Source organism: Cyprinus carpio, unplaced genomic scaffold (genome assembly GCF_018340385.1).
Source record: "Cyprinus carpio isolate SPL01 unplaced genomic scaffold, ASM1834038v1 S000000001, whole genome shotgun sequence".
Lineage (NCBI taxonomy): Eukaryota > Metazoa > Chordata > Actinopteri > Cypriniformes > Cyprinidae > Cyprinus > Cyprinus carpio.
Window position 1 is genome coordinate 793,119 of NW_024872754.1, and position 20,023 is coordinate 813,141.

At 35.5% G+C, this 20,023-nt stretch overlaps 1 protein-coding gene and 1 long non-coding RNA gene across 3 annotated transcripts; one reads left to right on the top strand and one right to left on the bottom strand.

Moving 5' to 3' along the window:
- The first annotated feature begins 3,899 nt into the window (after positions 1-3,899).
- LOC109081255 (GTPase IMAP family member 8-like) lies at positions 3,900-18,316 on the top strand. Its single transcript, XM_042753752.1, has 5 exons — positions 3,900-4,438; positions 13,766-14,180; positions 14,318-15,380; positions 15,796-15,855; positions 17,777-18,316. The coding sequence occupies exons 1-3, from the start codon at positions 4,245-4,247 to the stop codon at positions 15,080-15,082; spliced, it is 1,374 nt and encodes a 457-aa protein (XP_042609686.1). The 5' UTR covers positions 3,900-4,244; the 3' UTR covers positions 15,083-15,380; positions 15,796-15,855; positions 17,777-18,316.
- On the bottom strand, positions 5,630-9,414 carry LOC122142551. 2 transcript variants are annotated; one of them, XR_006158672.1, is made up of 5 exons: positions 9,351-9,414; positions 8,988-9,103; positions 8,646-8,720; positions 7,728-7,803; positions 5,630-6,123 (listed from the first exon to the last, which is right to left on the bottom strand). It is a non-coding gene; the product is annotated as an uncharacterized LOC122142551 (long non-coding RNA). The 2 variants fall into 2 exon arrangements; XR_006158671.1 differs by having other exon boundaries at positions 8,988-9,388.
- Positions 18,317-20,023: the final 1,707 nt, after the last annotated feature.

The following is a 20,023-nucleotide window of genomic DNA, read 5'->3' on the forward strand; positions in this document are numbered from 1 at the left end:
GGGAAAAATAAGTTGATTTTAAATTTCATGGCATCAACACATCTCAAAAAAGTTGGGACAAGGCCATGTTTACCACTGTGTGGCATCCCCTCTTCTTTTTATAACAGTCTGCAAACGTCTGGGGACTGAGGAGACAAGTTGCTCAAGTTTAGGAATAGGAATGTTGTCCCATTCTTGTCTAATACAGGCTTCTAGTTGCTCGACTGTCTTAGGTCTTCTTTGTCACATCTTCCTCTTTATGATGCTCCAAATGTTTTCTATGGGTGAAAGATCTGGACTGCAGGCTGGCCATTTCAGTACCCGGATCCTTCTTCTACGCAGCCATGATGTTGTAATTGATGCAGTATGTGGTCTGGCATTGTCATGTTGGAAAATTGGAGCGCTGATAACAACTTGGGTTGTCCTTGTCCTCTTTAGTCCGGATGACATGGCGTCCCAGTTTTCCAAAAAGAACTTCAAATTTTGATTCGTCTGACCACAGAACAGTTTTCCACTTTGCCACAGTCCATTTTAAACGATCCTTGGCCCAGAGAAAACACCTGCGCTTCTGGATCATGTTTAGATATGGCTTCTTTTTTGACCTATAGAGTTTTAGCCGGCAACGGTGAATGGCACGGTGGATTGTGTTCACGACAATGTTTTCTGGAAGTATTCCTGAGCCCATGTTGTGATTTCCATTACAGTAGCATTCCTGTATGTGCTGCAGTGCCGTCTAAGGGCCTGAAGATCACGGGCATCCAGTATGGTTTTCCGGCCTTGAACCTTACGCACAGAGATTGTTCCAGATTCTCTGAATCTTTGGATGATATTATGCACTGTAGATGATGATAACTTTAAGCTGATATTGCTCCACTATTTTTCGCTGCAGCATTGGGGGAATTGGTGATCCTCTGCCCATCTTGACTTCTGAGAGACACTGCCACTCTGAGAGGCTCTTTTTATACCCAATCATGTTGCCAATTGACCTAATAAGTTGCAAATTGGTCCTCCAGCTGTTTCTTATATGTACATTTAACTTTTCCGGCCTCTTATTGCTACCTGTCCCAACTTTTTTGGAATGTGTAGCTCTCATGAAATCCAAAATGAGCCAATATTTGGCATGACATTTCAAAAAGTCTCACTTTCAACATTTGATATGTTATCTATATTCTATTGTAAATAAAATATAAGTTTATGAGATTTGTAAATTATTCCATTCCTTTTTTACGCACAATTTGTACAGTGTCCCAACTTTTTTGGAATCGGGTTTGTATATTATGTTAGATCTATGTAAATAACCTACTTGTTTTCATTCTCAATTTTAAGTTCATCGAAGGCCTCATAAATGGTCAGCTCTCTTCCCTCTGAGTGCTCCTTTTCTTTCATGTACAGGTCATGAAATTTAGCTAAAGTCTTCTATTTCTGAATTTCAGGCCTATCACCCAACTTTCTAAGGACTGTATCTTGCCTGAAATAAATATAAATATTCAGTCATCATTTACACACACTGATGTTATTTCAAATCATTATGGCTAGAACACAGAAAATGTGAATATTCTGGCCACACTTGTCAATACATTAAACCTAAAAGAGGGCTGTCCAGCTCTAAAATCATAAAAGTGGTCCTTATGACTGAACAGCATGACACCCTCATATATAATGACAGAATTGTAATATTTGGGTGAACTATTACTTTACGATTCTCAGACTCACAGCTCAAGACAGATGCCAACCTAAAGAGTCCAAAATCTAGAACCAAGATCCTGGCATTGATTGAGAGGAGAGTCCAGAGTAAACAGAAGAAACTATTTCAAGCATGAGAGATGTAACACAATGTGAGTCTGCAGTGGAAAACCATGCAAAAGATCTCATAGAAGTAGGTGGCAAACATCGCACTGTAAATATTCTTTCACGCAGATGAAACAAATACATTGTTTACACACTAGATACACACACTAGATGAACTAACTTGAAGTTTACAGTGATAGAAGCAGCAAAAAATGTACGCTTCTTAAAAATAGATTAAAAATTAAAAATGTATTATTCACCTGTCCTCATCCCAGAAGTAAGGGTGATCTAGGACCTCATCAATGGTCAGTCTTTTTGCTGGTTCTTTTTGGATCATCCTATCTACGAGATCCTTTGCTACTATATCCTGCAAATCTTCAAGAAAGTACTGCCCTTTCTTGACGTTCTCCTCACGAATGTCCCCAAAAGGATGTTTCCCGTCAGAGAGGATGTAGTACACCAACATCCCAGCAACCTGCAAGAAACAGACATACCAAGAGTTTATAAGGAGTGAACTTTGTGATTAGAATCACATTTTATCAGTAATATAATTGATAAAGAAATGCCATTTTCTGTGTCTGTTCAATCAATCAATCAATCAATCAAACCATTAAAGGGATAATCCACCGCAAAATTAACATTTTGTCATTAATCACTTACCCCCATGTCGTTCCAAACCCGTAAAAACTTTGTTCATCTTCGGAACACAATTAAAGATATTTTGGATGAAAAGCTGGAGTCCTGTGACTGTTCCATAGACTGACAAGTAAATAACAGTGTCAAGTTTGCACTGGATGCACCGTTTTCTTTCAAATCAAAGCTAAATACACGTAGAAACAGTGTGTCCTTGTGGCGCGGAGGACACAGAAGAGCACACGCAGCATATGATGATACGGAGAGACACAGAGGAGACTGTTGACAAAGGAATTGTTGAATAAAGTCATTATTTTTGTTTTCTTCATGTACAAAAAGTGTTCCCTTTGCTTCATATAACCCAGATTGCACGTCTGATGGCAGATGGAGTATTCTGACGATGCTTTTCATACCTTTTCTGGACCTTGACACTGTTATTTACTTGGCAGTCTATGGGACAGTCTTAAGCCTCCCGGTTTTCATCCAAAATATCTTAAATTGTGTTCTGAAGATGAACAAAGCTTTTATGGGTTTGGAACGACATGGGGGTAAGTGATTAACCTTACCAAAAAGTAGTATACTTCAAGTTTATTTTATTAAGTATACTTAAGTAAAGTTCAAGTATATTTAGACTTTTTGTAAGTATAAGTCAGGTATACTTAAATGTTATTTTAAGTATATTTCTGAGGAGTACATAAAGCCCATTTCTGAGAAGTACATAAAAAGTAAACTAAAAAGCATACTTTCCTATTTTTAGTTTAAAAGAAGTATACTAATAGCACACTTGAATAAACTTCTTTTTCGTAAGGGTAATGACAAAATTTTCATTGTGGGATGGAGTATCCCTTTAAAGGTATAATAGAAGTTTCATATTTGCATAATTTCTACACTACCATTCAAACGTTTGGGGTCAGTGATTTATTTTTTAAGAAATTAATACTTTTATTTAGCAGGCAGGAATTAAATTGGTGAATTCCAACTCCATCATAGACATACGGTCATCCATATCCTGGCTGGAAAGTAACTCATGCTTAATACGTTACGATGTGTTTTCTTAGTTGATTAGGTTGACTTCTTGGTCTGCCAGTTTTCCTCTTCTTCTGGCTCATCTCTGATCGAGGTTGCACCTTGCTTTCTTCACCTCTGCGTATGCTCTCATTAACCTTTTTAGTCAATTACAAAAGCATCAAACTCAGGAAACCAACTTCACAATTGCTTATTACTCATCTCTTATCTTATCTTAAACCATCTTATAATCTTTCAATTTCCAAATTATTTTATTTCACATCAAGTCAAGCATTATTACATTCAAGCATATATGGTATTAAAAGCAAGCCAAATATCACTGAAACAGGTAAACGACAATATAATGTCCAATATCCAGAACACCCTTAACCCAGTGATGGGCAAACGCTGCCCTTCCAGGCCACTTTCCTGCAGAGTTTAGCTCCAACCCTGATTAAACTCACCTGCCTGTAGCCTTCTAGTTTAGTCTTGAAGACACTGATTAGCGTGTTCAGGTGTGTTTGATTAGGGTTGGAGATAAACTCTGAAGGAAAGTGGCCTGGAATGGCAAAGTTGGTCCATCCCTTTTTCATTTTATTAAATGCACAGTTTTATATTTCTCCTACTTTCAATATTAAATTGAAAACAAATGAATGCAAATTACATGGACCTGGCTAGAGATGCTGGAAGAGACTTCTACAGGACTTCATGAGTGAATTCATACAATGATCATGAGTATTCAGAGCTATATTCACTGAATGCAGAGCTTTATAACCTTATTTTATGGGATGTGAATTACACATGTGCATTTTTGTCTTACAGCACTTGGCATCTTTAAAATGGAACAAACTGAAGGTTTAAATGTGGTGCTTCTGGGAAAAACAAGAGCTGGGAAGAGTGCATCAGGAAACACAATCCTGGGACGAAAAGCTTTCCTCTCAAAGAAAAGCTCCAGATCTGTCACTCGAGATCTTGCTGTTGAATCTGGATCAGTTGGTATCTTTCCAGTCACTGTTTATGACACACCAGGATTATTTAACACAGATCAGTGTTAATTTCGTTAACGAAGACGACGACGAAAAATATTCGTTAACGAACATTTTTTCTGTGACGAAGACGAGACGTTGACGAGCTAAAAATAATATCTGATGACGAAATTATGACGAAATTTATACCGCGTTTTCGTTTAACTAGACGAGACTGGACTATAATGTTATTTGAGGACTACCAGACATTCAAAATGCATCCTATGGGCTTTTGTCTTTCAAATTGTGCGTCCCTGTCATTGGATTGCGATCGGATAAGGGGCGTTTGCATATCTAGTCAGTATAGCAGCCGCAGTGGATGCCCAGCTAACAAATTTATGTTCTGAGAACGTTTTCCTAATGTTCCCTTTTGGTTGTGGCAACGTTATTTTGAACGTTCCAAAAATGTGGAAATGTCCAGTTTGTTTAATGTTCCTAGAACGTTATTTTATGGTTAGCATAACGTTCCTAAAACGTTCTTGAAACCTAAATTTCATAAAAAATATAACGTTCTATGAATGTTTATTTAGAACGTTCCAAAAACGTTAAAATGTCCAGTTTGCTTAATGTTCCCAGAACGTTATTTTATGGTTAGCATAACGTTCCTAAAACGTTCTTGAAACCTAAATTTCATAAAAAATATAACGTTCTATGAACGTTTATTTAGAATGTTCCAAAAACGTTAAAATGTCCAGTTTGCTTAATGTTCCCAGAACGTTATTTTATGGTTAGCATAACGTTCCTACAACGTTCTTGAAACCTAAATTTCATAAAAAATATAACGTTCTATGAACGTTTATTTAGACCGTTCCAAAAACGTTAAAATGTCCAGTTTGCTTAACGTTCCCAGAATGTTATTTTACTGTCAGCATAACGTTCCTACAACGTTCTTGAAACTTACATTTCATAAAAAATATAACATTCTATGAACGTTTATCTGGAACATTCCAGGAACGTTAAAATGTCCAGTTTGCTTAACGTTGCTGGAATGTTATTTTATGGTTACCAGAATGTTCCTACAATGTTCTTTCCACTTACAATTTATTAAAAATAAAACATTCTATAAACATTCATTTGAACATTACAAAGTGTAGTTTAATAAAATGTTATTTTCAGGTTAGCACTGTTGCAACATTCTTTCAACATAATGTTTATTAACACAACATTCAAGATACGAGCAAGTATATAATTATGTGCATTTCAACAGGTATCTGAATTATTAAAGATAATCACTTTCAAAAATCTCATTAATACATTGAACAGACTGGTGAAAATTGCATATCATGTAAAAAAAAATTAAGTTTCCCGTAGTCAAATATTGTATCTAAATTCACATTAAACCACAGCTTAATGTTTTTTTTGCTATAATGTATTTTTAGTTTTGTGCTGGTATTGGTATATTTTGCATTCTAATGATAGGAATTGATTCTTTAATGTGATTGGTTATTGGATTGTAATGTAGCAATATTTAAAACCACAAAGACAAATAAACAGCATAAAAACTTGATTTTCACTACAGGGGGGACTTTAATATTTAGTTTAATATTTATGACAATGAACTATAACTTCATAGCTAAATATAAACTATCATATAAACTTTTTATTATTGAAAACTTCTATATGAATTTGTGTGTGGGGTGTGGGTGCTGAAAAACTAGCACTGTGGGAACTGTCCGGTCTCTCCACACTCCATCTGTAAAGTAAACAGATTGGCTGATGTTACAAACTGTGTTATTACAAAATTCCTATGAAATAATAAGTCTACTGCCTAGACTTCCAATGGAAAGACAATAATTATGAAAGATTATAAAAAAAAATAATAATTGTCTAAAGATTAATACAATTAATTCAAAATGGGTTTGAACAACATGAGGGTGAGTAAACCATGACAGAATTTTAATTTTTTAGTGGTTCAACTATGTTCAACTTAGGGATGTTCATTTTAGTTTTTTTTCCTAACCGACAACCAACGGTCGTTAACCGATTATTAACCGTTAACCGACAAGATTATTTTAAATTAGAATTTAATTAAATTAGAAAGGATCAGTGTATGTGACCCGTTAAAAATACTAACATTTGTATTAATTTTTACATGTGCAAAAAGCCGCTAACAACAGAACATGAGGATTCACATGGTCTTCAAATCACATCACACACCTGCAGCGCTTCTGCGGGAGGAGAAAAACATAATAAAGCTAGGCTCTATATATATATATATATATAAAACAAACAAATAGGCCTATACGAGAAATATATTTTTTACTTAATATATTATGAAAATGAATGAAAAATGCAGTTTCGGTTAATTTTTTTGGTGCACAAAAGGAAACAGACAGCAGAAAGCGGCATCCTATTTTTCTTTAGGCTTATTTTACACAAAAAGATTTGTTTTTATTGTGAATCTACACAAATAAAGGCAAACCGTTTACAATTCCGATTATCTTTACGACTAAAACGAGTAGTTGCTTTCATTGTTAGAAGGAAACACTCAAGTGATTGCACTGGCGCTGCATGCACGCTCACAGTTAAGCTTTGCTACTTTGACAGTGCAGCCTGTTCATCATCATAAATAATACATTCACTCAAACATGGGGGAAAAACCACACTGCTCAGTTTAAATATGCAGTAAAATCAGTGCTGTTAAGTGTTATCACCGTACCACCGTAATGTTATGCAAAACATATTTGATATTGGAACGCGAATGAATAATAAATAAATAATAATTTGGCATTCAAATACATCGTGAATACGGAAACATTTTAATTTGTGTCGAATGAGAGACCCAACGCTGGTTTCAGTTTCGTTTTAGCCTAAATTAATTCCTTTTTGGCTTGTTGTTTATATTGCTATAACTTCTGAAAGGCCTATTTCTTGTTCTTTTCTAAATACAGTTAATTGAAATGATTTGTTGTGGAGTGAGGGGAACTAAAATAGTCTAGCTATGTTTACAGTTTATTATAATGATTTTAAACATTTTGTGTTGGCATCAGACCTATTTCTGAATTAAATAATAAAATGGGACTTGTGTTTTTGTTTTTCTCTAAAAAAAACTAAAAACATGTATACGCGTAGCATATTTTAACCATGCAGCAAACCTTTTTAAATATTTTGATAAATTACTGAAAATAAATGACTTTTTAAACCATTTAACTGATTGTTTTAATCGGTCAAAATTCTTAACGGTCTGTTAATGGTTAACCATTTAAAATGAGCATCCGTAGATCAACTATTCAGTAATTTCTGCTGATCTCAGAAAAATGTTGCCAAGTAAATATAAAGTTCTGAACTGTGTCCTACCTTGTGTGTCTTGAAAAAAATCTTTTTTCAGATAGTAGATCTGCCAGGATCATAGCTTGAATGACTGATATTGTTCCTGAACACAAAACACAAAATTAGAGAAATTTAACTCACAATTAAGCAACATTTATGGACAGCTTATTTTTATGAATCATGTGTAAAAATATGGCAATGTGGAATTACTTATAGGAATTTAACTTTTATAATATTTTTCATTTGTCTTACCAGTTTTCACAATATAGACAGAGAGTGTATAAGTCTTTGGTATATATATATATATATATATATATATATATAAGAAATACCTATGTGCTTCAGCAAATAGCTCCCCATCTGAGAGGATTTTAAGGGCAGTGGGAACATAGTTTCATGCCACAGAGCTTCTCTTAAACCAGAGACAGTAGACAGACTTGTGTTCTTAGCTAAAAACTTGTTTAAAAAAAATAAAATAAAAATTCTTATCCCAGTTTAACTATTTCCCCCAATTTTTTTTTATTTTTATTATCTAAATGCAAATGCAAATATATCAAGATATATATCATAAAAAATGTGACAATATCGAGATTTTTTTTTTTTTTTTCATATATCGCCCAGCCCTAGTCTGAATTACACATGACTGGTTCTTAGATGTCATGATGTTATTCTTGTGGGATGTTAGTTGAGGTTTGTTATTTTTCATCTGTGTATTCACGATTTGATTAATCTAATATTCACAAAACAAAAGTATAGTATTGCTTCAGAAGACTTAACATTTGTGCTGCTTGTCATTTCTGGTCATCATTACATCTGCATTTATGGCAAATCATCAAAAAATAAAAACTGAAGAACGATGTATTTACATAACTGTTTATAACGTGACAAATAACATTTGGTACAACACTAAAGCCCATCAATTTGTTTAATGTGAATTCTACTTACTTCATTTCAGGCCCATATTAGTATTGCAGCCTTCTTGCTGCCAATACCATCACACCGCCCCTCTATGCCTTTGCACTGAAAACATTGATTTCAAAGTATGACAAACAATTTGATAATATGAATTTTAAATAAGACAACGTGAGGAGCAAATAACAGTGTAAAATGTTAACTAAGTTTAAACAGCCATTATAAAGCTCTTCAGCCCGTTTGTACACCGTTCGGTGGATTTAGTAAACTTGATCAGCATCACATAGACATTCTAGATGAAACTTACAGATAATCAATAAAAATTAACAAGAAGTTTAAAGGTGTTTTAATACAGTGAATGTGTGTTGGCTTTACCTCGCTTCAGATCTGTGGCGGGAGTGACGGTTAGAGATGACGAAGATGCTCTGTCAGCCGTCTCTCTAACATAAGCTTAAAAATACACTTTGCGGGACTCGTTTGTCTGTGTCTGGCTGTGATAAACACCAAAAATATTTATTAATTTACCACTTACGAACTGTTGTGTATAACACTGCATATTTAACACTTGCCGTTGATAACGTTGATGTAATGGTGCGTTAGCTCCTTGCTACCCTTAGCTAAAGTTACACACATTATGATAACTAAGCTGGTTAATCTTCAGTTAAAGTTGACAGTAAAACACAAACGTTCAAAAGTGCTTTTAATAGGAATAAAGAAGCTCGAAATGCTTAACGTTACCTGTTATTTTCCGTGACCGCGTCGCCAGTAGTCCTGCTGTGATCAGTGCGAGTGAGCGCGGTCGTGCGGGGGATGAGCGGAGTGTGGACACGACTGACTGAAAATGCGCGCGGTTTTTGAAAAACACCCAGATAATATTTTGTCGAGTAAAATTAACTACTTTTAACATGTTTGAAATCATGAATTATGCTCATTTTTCTTTTAAATATTTTGTGGTCAGCCATTTATACGTAAAAATCATAGATTGTATGGTAGATTAAATTAATTTATAGTAATTTATTTAGCTTGAGTTCTGCTTAACCTAAATAGCTCAAATATAGAGCTCAAATCACAAATTAAGTTGAAATAATCTTTTAAATTTTTTGACTTAAATAAATTTAGCAAATTTCACTTTTACAGTGATTGCCATTCACTTAATATGCCTAAGTGACTTTAAATAAATTATAAAAGATATATAATTAATAATTATAAATTACATTCAGGCGATTAGCCACCACCTACTCCAGGTTTGTAGTTTCATATTTAAATACATTTATTTTTCTATCATATTCTATTTTATTTTATTCTATTCTATTCATAGGTTTTATATAGCCTATAAGAAAGAAGTTTCTCCCAACATTATGATAACGTTCATAAAGTAGCCTGCAACTATAAGGACCTGCTATTATCAGAATGTTTTAGGATAACACCATAATAACATTTAGCAATTAATTAATTTAGAAATTACATTAAATAAAATTGAATGCTCTAAGAATGTTGTTCTAAAAATGTTTTCTCTCAACATTATGAGAACATTCATTGAGTACAAATAACGTCCTAAAGACGTTCTGAGATCATTGTGCTAAGAACGTTTTCTATCAACCTTACAAGAACATTAACAACGTTATAAGAACATTCATCAAGTACAAATAACGTCCTAAAGACGTTCCGAGAACGTTGTTCTAAGAACGTTTTCTGTCAACCTTGTAAGAACATTCATCAAGTACAAATAACGTCCTAAAGACGTTCCGAGAACGTTGTTCTAAGAACGTTTTCTGTCAACCTTGTAAGAACATTCATCAATTACAAATAACTTCCTAAAGACATTCCGAGAACGTTGTTCTAAGAACGTTTTCTGTCAACCTTGTAAGAACATTCATCAAGAACAAATAACGTCCTAAAGACGTTCCGAGAACGTTGCTCTAAGAACGTTTTCTATCAACCTTGTAAGAACATTCATCAAGAACAAATAACGTCCTAAAGACGTTCTAAGACGTTCCGATAACGTTGCTCTAAGAACGTTTTCTATCAACCTTGTAAGAACATTCATCAAGAACAAATAACGTCCTAAAGACGTTCCGAGAACGTTGTTCTAAGAACGTTTTCTGTCAACCTTATAAGAACATTCATCAAGTACAAATAACATCCTAAAGACGTTCCGAGAATGTTGTTCTAAGAACGTTTTCTGTCAACCTTGTAAGAACATTCATCAAGAACAAATAACGTCCTAAAGACGTTCCGAGAACGTTGTTCTAAGAACGTTTTCTATCAACCTTGTAAGAACATTCATCAAGAACAAATAACGTCCTAAAGACGTTCCGAGAACGTTGCTCTAAGAACGTTTTCTATCAACCTTGTAAGAACATTCATCAAGAACAAATAACGTCCTAAAGACGTTCCGAGAACGTTGTTCTAAGAACGTTTTCTGTCAACCTTATAAGAACATTCATCAAGGACAAATAACGTCCTAAAGACGTTCCGAGAACGTTGTTCTAAGAACGTTTTCTAGCAACCTTAAAAGAACATTAACAACGTTATAAGAACGTTCCGAAAACATTATTTTAATAACGTTTTGTACTAACATTTACACAACTTTTAAAGAACGTTACTGAATGTTCTGGGAACGTTCCCTGTTAGCTGGGTGGATAGACTAATAAAACGTGAACTAGTGATCTGAAACAATGGCCTCAGCACCCGAAGGGGTATGGACAAGGTAACCAGACGTCCCGTTTTTCCCGGGAGTCACAATTCGTTGTCGATTAACTTAAAGTTAGTGAAGGCGGGATAGGCGAAATCACGCTTATAGAAGTGCTCTCTCTCTCTCTCGCACGCACGCTCCACTTCCTCAGTTCTCATGTACAGCGCGCGATCAGTTCTCAACGCTCAAATACACACACAGCAGTCCAAATGTTTATCGTGTAGAGTATCTCACTTAAATACAGTATGGATTAAATGAACGCAAACAGGTGGGTGAAAACTGAACGTGTGTCAGTATTTCATGCATGCCTTTCGTCTTAAAAGGACAGCATTCCAAATTAAATACCTATCTGTCATTAATGTTAACCAACAAAAGATGTTAAATAAATGTATACATGTTAAGTAAAACCTACAGTATCTGAAAAATGAGTTTAATTTGTATCTCTATTGTATTTGTCTTATTGTGCTTCTTTAGTTATATGCCTAACATAAAATTAACTATTTTGTTTTCATTAAAAAAATGTTTAAAAAAAAGGTGTAATGATAAAAATTAAACTTTCATATATGTTAGATTCATTGCACACCAACTGAAATATTTCAGGTCTTTTATTGTTTTAATACTGATGATTTTGGCATACAGCTCATGAAAACCCAAAATTCCTATCTCAAAAAATTAGCATATTTCATCGACCAATAAAAGAAAAGTGTTTTTAATACAAAAAAAGTCAACCTTCAAATAATGATGTTCAGTTATGCACTCAATACTTGGTCGGGAATCCTTTTGCAGAAATGACTGCTTCAATGCGGCGTGGCATGGAGGCAATCAGCCTGTGGCACTGCTGAGGTGTTATGGAGGCCCAGGATGCTTCGATAGCGGCCTTAAGCTCATCCAGAGTGTTGGGTCTTGCGTCTCTCAACTTTCTCTTCACAATATCCCACAGATTCTCTATGGGGTTCAGGTCAGGAGAGTTGGCAGGCCAATTGAGCACAGTAATACCATGGTCAGTAAACCATTTACCAGTGGTTTTGGCACTGTGAGCAGGTGCCAGGTCGTGCTGAAAAACGAAATCTTCATCTCCATAAAGCTTTTCAGCAGATGGAAGCATGAAGTGCTCCAAAATCTCCTGATAGCTAGCTGCATTGACCCTGCCCTTGATAAAACACAGTGGACCAACACCAGCAGCTGACATGGCACCCCAGACCATCACTGACTGTGGGTACTTGACACTGGACTTCGGGCATTTTGGCATTTCCTTCTCCCCAGTCTTCCTCCAGACTCTGGCACCTTGATTTCCGAATGACATGCAAAATTTGCTTTCATCCGATAAAAGTACTTTGGACCACTGAGCAACAGTCCAGTGCTGCTTCTCTGTAGCCCAGGTCAGGCGCTTCTGCCGCTGTTTCTGGTTCAAAAGCACACGCCTGTGCACGGTGGCTCTGGATGTTTCTACTCCAGACTCAGTCCACTGCTTCCGCAGGTCCCCCAAGGTCTGGAATCGGTCCTTCTCCACAATCTTCCTCAGGGTCCGGTCACCTCTTCTCGTTGTGCAGCGTTTTTTTTGCCACACTTTTTCCTTCCCACAGACTTCCCACTGAGGTGCCTTGATACAGCACTCTGGGAACAGCCTATTCATTCAGAAATTTCTTTCTGTGTCTTACCCTCTCGCTTGAGGGTGTCAATGATGGCCTTCTGGACAGCAGTCAGGTCGGCAGTCTTACCCATGATTGCGGTTTTGAGTAATGAACCAGGCTGGGAGTTTTTAAAAGCTTCAGGAATCTTTTGCAGGTGTTTAGAGTTAATTAGTTGATTCAGATGATTAGGTTAATGGCTCGTTTAGAGAACCTTTTCATGATATGCTAATTTTTTGAGATAGGAATTTTGGGTTTTCATGAGCTGTATGCCAAAATCATCAGTATTAAAACAATAAAAGACCTGAAATATTTCAGTTGGTGTGCAATGAATCTAAAATATATGAAAGTTTAATTTTTATCATTACATTATGGAAAATAATGAACGTTTTCACAATATGCAAATTTTTTGAGAAGGACCTGTATATATATACTATTTTTATAAGTTGCTCCTTTTTCACTTAAAGAGAAAGTTCACCCAAAAATGAAAATTGTCATAATTTATTCAAGATTTTCCAAATTCAGTCCTTGATTCAAATTTCTCATAAGCTTAATTGATTTGGTCTAAAGAGAGAAGAATTAATGATTATTTTAATTTGAAAACTACATATAAAATCGCTACCAAAATAAATTCTGGTAACTACAGTTTGGCTAAAGCTATTGACTAAAAGTAGTGACTAAAAGTTGACTAAAATGCAATGACTTTTCGTCGACTAAAACTAGACTAAAACTATGAAAGACTCAAATGACTAAAATGTGAATAAGACTATTAAGCATTTTCGTCTCAAGACTAAGACTAAGACTAAATCAAAAACGCCTGCCAAAATTAACACTGACACAGATATGAGTGAAGATGAGATTCAGAAGATGATAAATGAAGAGGTTCTTCAGAGATGTGAATCAGGTCCCTGTGTGTTTCTGCTGGTCATCAAAGCTGACCGATTCACTGAAAAAGAGAGAGAAACTGTGGAGAAGATCGAGAAACTGCTGGAAGTCGAGCGCCTGAAGAAAACCTGGATCCTCTTCACCAGAGGAGATGAACTGGAGGATGAAAACATGACTATACAAGAATTCATCAATGAAACTGAAGAGCTGAAGAACCTTGTTCAGAAATATGATCAGAGATACCACGTGTTCAACAACAAGACGAAAGGACATACTGGACAAATTCAAGAGCTTCTTATAAAAATATTTAAGCCACACATGAACAGTTTGGGTGAGTGTTTTATACAAATATATATAATTCCTGACACTTTTTAATCAAAATTATTTGCCATGAGTATATTTCTTCTTTGTTATGAAGGAGATGTCCTAGAGACATTGAAGGAGAATCCGCTAATGAGGAAAATACCTCAAAACACTGAACCAGACGCTCCTGCTGACCATCTCTCATCAGACGGCTTGTTCTTCTGGGTAAAAGTGGAGTTGGGAAGAGTGCAGCTGGAAACACAATCCTGGGACGGAGAGAGTTCATATCTGTTCAGAGAATGAATTCAGTTACCCGTGAATGTTCAGAAGCACACGCCACTGTTTCAGGCAGATCTGTGTCTGTAGTAGATACTCCTGGATTCTTTGACACACAGATGAGACCTGAAGAGTTAGCTGAGGAGATAGCCAGAAGTGTGTATTTATCCAGTCCTGGACCACACGCTTTTCTCATTGTGTTTCCTGTGAATATGAGATTCACCGAAGAGGAGCAGAAGATTCCTCAGATGATTGAGATGATGTTGGGTCAGGAGGTGTTTAAATACTCCATCATTCTCTTCACTCATGGAGATCTGCTGGAAGATGAGCCCATAGAGGACCTCATTAAGGAGAACAGGAGATTAAGACATCTAGTTCAGCAGTGTGGAGGCAGATATCACATCTTCAACAACAGAGATCTGAATAACAGAGAGCAGGTGAATGATCTCCTGCAGAAGATTGACTCAATGATAGAGCAGAATGGAGGAGGACACTACAGTAACCAGATGTACGAAGATGCTCAGAGATTCAGAAGAGAGGAAGAAGAGCAAAGAAAACAACAAGAGGAGAAACAAATACAAGAGGAGATTGAGAGAGTGAGAAAAGAGATGGAGGAGAGAGTCAGAGCAGAGATAAAGAGCAGAAGAGAGGAGAAACAAAAAGAGAACTGTGTCTGTAGTTGATACTCCTGAGTTCTTCAGCACTTCCATTAAATGCTGATGGGTGAATGACTAAAAGAAGAGAAAGCCATAGCAGAGGCAGACAGGAGCAGAGCTCTGCATCATTTATCTTTCACACTGGAGACAGAGAGAGATGAAGAATAAAGACCAGGAGAGAGAGAGAAAGATGAACGGAGGAGCAGTAAGAGAGCTGCTGAAGAACTACAGAGCAATGCAGAATAAAAGCGTGTCATGCAGCAGAACAGCTGGAAATGAACAGCTTCCTCCAGCGGATGAGACACAAGAGATCTGAGGCAGTCCGGTAAGAACATGCAGACTCAGTGTATTATTATATAATGTGTTCCTTCACTGTAATCTGTGTCCACACAGGTCTTCAGCCGCCACTGTCAGAGCTATTCAACACATTTAAACACAAGTCTCAGTGTTTCTGAATGCATTCTTACTGCTTCTCCTCTTCTTGATTTTCTGCTGTTGTTAAAGCAGTAACAATATTTTCCAGCAATCTTTTATCAGCTTCCATGCTTTCAGACATCTGTTTGACCTTCTTCTCTCCTCCTCATGTTAATTAACTTCTCTTACTGTTCATTTTGATCACGGTCATCATTCTCATTTATGATAAAACATCTCATGCATTTGCTGCTTTAAAGCACAGAAAAAACATTTGCTTTAGTAAATGCTACTTGTTTATTTCTAAAATCAGTGTAATGTATTTTCAGGTAGAACTCAAGTGTGCAGAAGGTGAGAGGAAACAGATCTCAAGCTGAAATAAGATGCAGGTTTGTACTATATCTTTATGATCTACTTAAAGAGAGAGTTCACCCAACCAACAGTTTCTGACCAATCCATTGAGTCCCGTAGTATTTTTATAATTAATTAATTTATTTTTCTTCTATGGAAGTCCACAGGGTTTAGCAGCTGTTTAATTACCAACATTCTTCTGTATATATATATATTTATCAGACAAATGTCAAGAGTGTGTTGTAACGTGTGTTAGTGGAAGGAGAGCAAGCAGAGGTCTAGCAGGCAGCAGAGTAAAGAGTTAATGTGCTTTAAACGATCATCCGTCAGTGTCTTGGTGTCTTTATGATGATGTTTGCAGCTGCTGTTCCCTGACTGTACACCACTGCTCTGCACTAACACACACAACAGCTTAGAAAGAGTTAGCAATCTGCCTTTATTAATACAGCAAAGATATCAAATATCTACTTCTTTTCCAAAGCAACTTACACTGTATTTAAGTGATTTAATTAATTTTATTCCCTGCAATTTTTTGTATTTCATATTGCTTTTACTTTAGAAAAAAACTTTAAAAGTACATTTTTTTTAATTTAAAATATTCTTATTTTTGTTATATTTAATATTTATTTTACTTCAGAAAAAAATAAAATATTAATAATAATCATTCCAGTAAACTCAAGACAGCCAAAACCTAAAAATAAAACTATCAAAATATCAATTATTGATTATTGGAAAAAACAAACAAAACAATGCTCTGAATTAAAGTATTTTCCATTCATTTCCTATGGGTGCCCACTTTTGTCCACGAAGGACAAATGTAGGAGTTGACACCCCCCCCCACCCCAACAACTTAACTTTGTTAAATTGAGTCCTTTTTTTTATTGTCTATTCTGGTAACAAACTTAGAACTAGCCAGGACTTGTACTGCTCAGATTAAGGAAACTATTAAATTTTATCATGTGTTATCTTTGCACTGAGGCGGCACAGAAACAACACACACGTGGCATATTTACAGACTGTTTAACGAGGAATGCATTTAAATTCATAATAACGATGTTATGAAATTAATGTTGTAAATATAAAGTTTTGAATATACTGAACAATTTAAATAACTCAGTTTATACTTTAAAAATGAAACTGAAACGGCCAGCAGCAAGTCATTGTCTTTCTCACTGAATCATTCATTCAATCGATTCATTCAAACGGCTGATTCATTTAGGAACGAAGCAAGTGACTCTCTTTATGAATGGATCATTGACTCAGATGAATTCATCAGTAAACAGTGCTGTGTTTTCTTGGAGATGTGCAGTGGTTAATCTGTGATCTGTGAACAGAAACTTGATCTGATTTCACGATCTGTTCTGTGAGGAGCAGCACACACACTGATAGAGAAGCATTTCTATTGGCTGCAGTCTGCGGAGATTATGGCCAATCACAAAAGACAGCATTGCACAGTGAACCACAGACACTGATCGTGGCAAGCATCATAGCAAACATAGCAGCTTCTGTCTTAAGTGACACAGTGGAGAAAGACAACGCATGTGTATCACTATCAGTGTGTTGAATCATGATTATGATTTTGATTATGTCATGACTGCAGCCTAATATTCCTGCTGTCTGGGGTTTTAATGTTGATCAAACAGAAGATGAGCAAGAAATCATCTTGTTGCTTGTAGTTTATTTGTTCTTATGTTATTATTGTTTCACAGATTTTCACTGAACACAGCACACAGAGAACCGTACCAAAACGTGACCCTAAAACCATGATAAAAGCAGAACTGTGTGTAATTTGAAGCGTTACACTACTAATAATGTAGCATCCCTGTAGGTCCATTCAGACTCAGGTGTGTGTGTGTGCTTTTACTAACATCAGAGTGCACATGGCACACAGTTTGAGAGTTCGGAGAAATCTGCAAACACTGCTCTGAACAATAGTGTCTTTTTTTCTTGTGCTTGCAGCTTCATCCTGAGAATCAGCTCTGATCAGATCTGATGGGAAGGAATCTCAAACGGTCATCAGCCTGAGCTTTTCACAGTGTTTCTCATCAACATTACTGCAGTGTAACACAACCAGAGTCTGAGCGACTGAGAAGATGCTTGTTTGATCGCTGATCTAAACACTGACCGCTGTCTGTTTTCTTGTTTTTAATCAGAATAATGACTTACATGTTTACAAGTGAACTTACTTGTTTAGTTTTAATGGATGAAGCTAAAATATCAATGGTGTTAGCAATAATAGCATTACTGTTAGCATTTTTATCAGGCTCCTATATTTATGTTCAGTTATTTCACTTAATTGTGTAGAAAAGGACCTGTACATTGATATTAGAGTAAAATAACTGAACCTAAACAGAGGAGCATGATAAAAATGCTCATTTTAGAAGAACAACTGTGTTGTTTAGTACATTTAAGATATTGTGAAATTTTTTGTTTTATTTATTTTGTGATTTTATATGTGTGTGTATATAGTTAGTATTTATTTTTATATATAAACCCTTGGTAATTTTGTAATTTATTTGTTGAAGCATCAATTAAAATTTTAAATGAAATAATTTTCTGTAAATGAAATTACTGTGACATAATTAAGACAAATGAAATAATATATTGAGAAATCTGACTGAAAATCATATAGTTACTCTTATGCTGGTGACCTGGGTTCGAGTCCCACTTAGAGCTAGCTGGGGCAAGATAAAGAAATGTTGTCATTTTTAAGACAGTAATGTCTGATATTAGCTCGGTTTTCCTGTAATCACTACACTGTAAAACCCGACAAGTAACTTAACTCAAACCGTTTGAGTAAACAGATATCCTTAAAAACATGACAAGTTATGTTAACTCAAACCGTTTGAGGAAACCGATTGCCTTAAACCATTTAAGTTTTTAAAACTTAACAGTTATGAGTACTCTGAACTTAATTCAGTTGAGTTCACTGAAAGAAGATATACATTGCAATTAAATAATTAAGTGATTAATTGAGTGATAATTGTGAATTAGTGATGAACAGCTGCTGTTAACAAACAGAATTACTGAAGAAAGAGAAACACAAGAACTACAACTGACTTCAGACACAGCCTTAGATAAAATAAACTGAAATAAAATACATTAAATCTCTCAAGATCTGATTAAACAACCCCACAAACAGCATCACCAGCTCCACTTATTAATAACCAGACTGACTTTTTTTTCTGTCAGACGTCTACAGAAGATCTGATTGAGAATTAACTAAGGTTTAGATGTTGATTTATTGTTTCACTTAAAGTAACCATGTTAGAGATCAGTGTTTGCTTTAGTTGGGCTCGTGACTCTTGATTTCTGTCTTAGTTTTTTCTTTGGCTGTTGTAACCATTTGTTGTAACTCAAAAGCCCAGAGAAAATATCATCAGGTGTTATACACACACTCACACTCTTAGAAGCTGCTTTTATCCAAAGCAACTTACGGTGCATTCAGGTTAGCATTTTTTATCTAACCTGTACCTAGATGTTGGTTGTTATACTGTATATTGGTGATGATAGTCATTGATTATTGAACTGTTTGGAGTCTAATCTCTGATGAAATAGGTGTCGTGTAATTTAGTTGGATTGATTACAGTAAAAGTGATTCTAAGAGCCAGTGGTTTTGTGGTAATCAGTTAATATAAAGAACTTTCCAAACAGTTTGGTTTTCTGTGGTGTCACTTAGTCACACACAGACATCAATAATCAGCATATGAACCTCAACAATGGTGACCATAAACAAAAACAATGCAGCAGAGCATGCTGGGAGCCATGGATGAGTTTTGTACTACAATAGTACCCAGCATGGGTTGCAGCATGTTTTTTTTTTTTTCGTAACCATTGTTGAGGTTCATATTCTGATTATTGATGTCTGTGTGTGACTAATTGAAACCATAGAAGACCAAACTGTTTGGAAAGTTCTTTATATTAACTGATTATGAAAAAACCACTGACTTTTTGAATGTCTTTCATTGTAATCAACTGAACTAACTATGGAACACATATTTAGTAAGATTTTGAACTCTGAACAGCTCCATAATTGATGATTATCATCACCAATATGCTGTATAACAACCAATACCTGATAATATTTTCTCTGGTTTTTTTTGAGTTATAACAAACATGTTTCAAAAACACATGGTTACAACGTCCAAAAAAATAATAATCTAAGACACAAATCAAGGGTCAAGAGCCCAACTAAAGCAAACACTG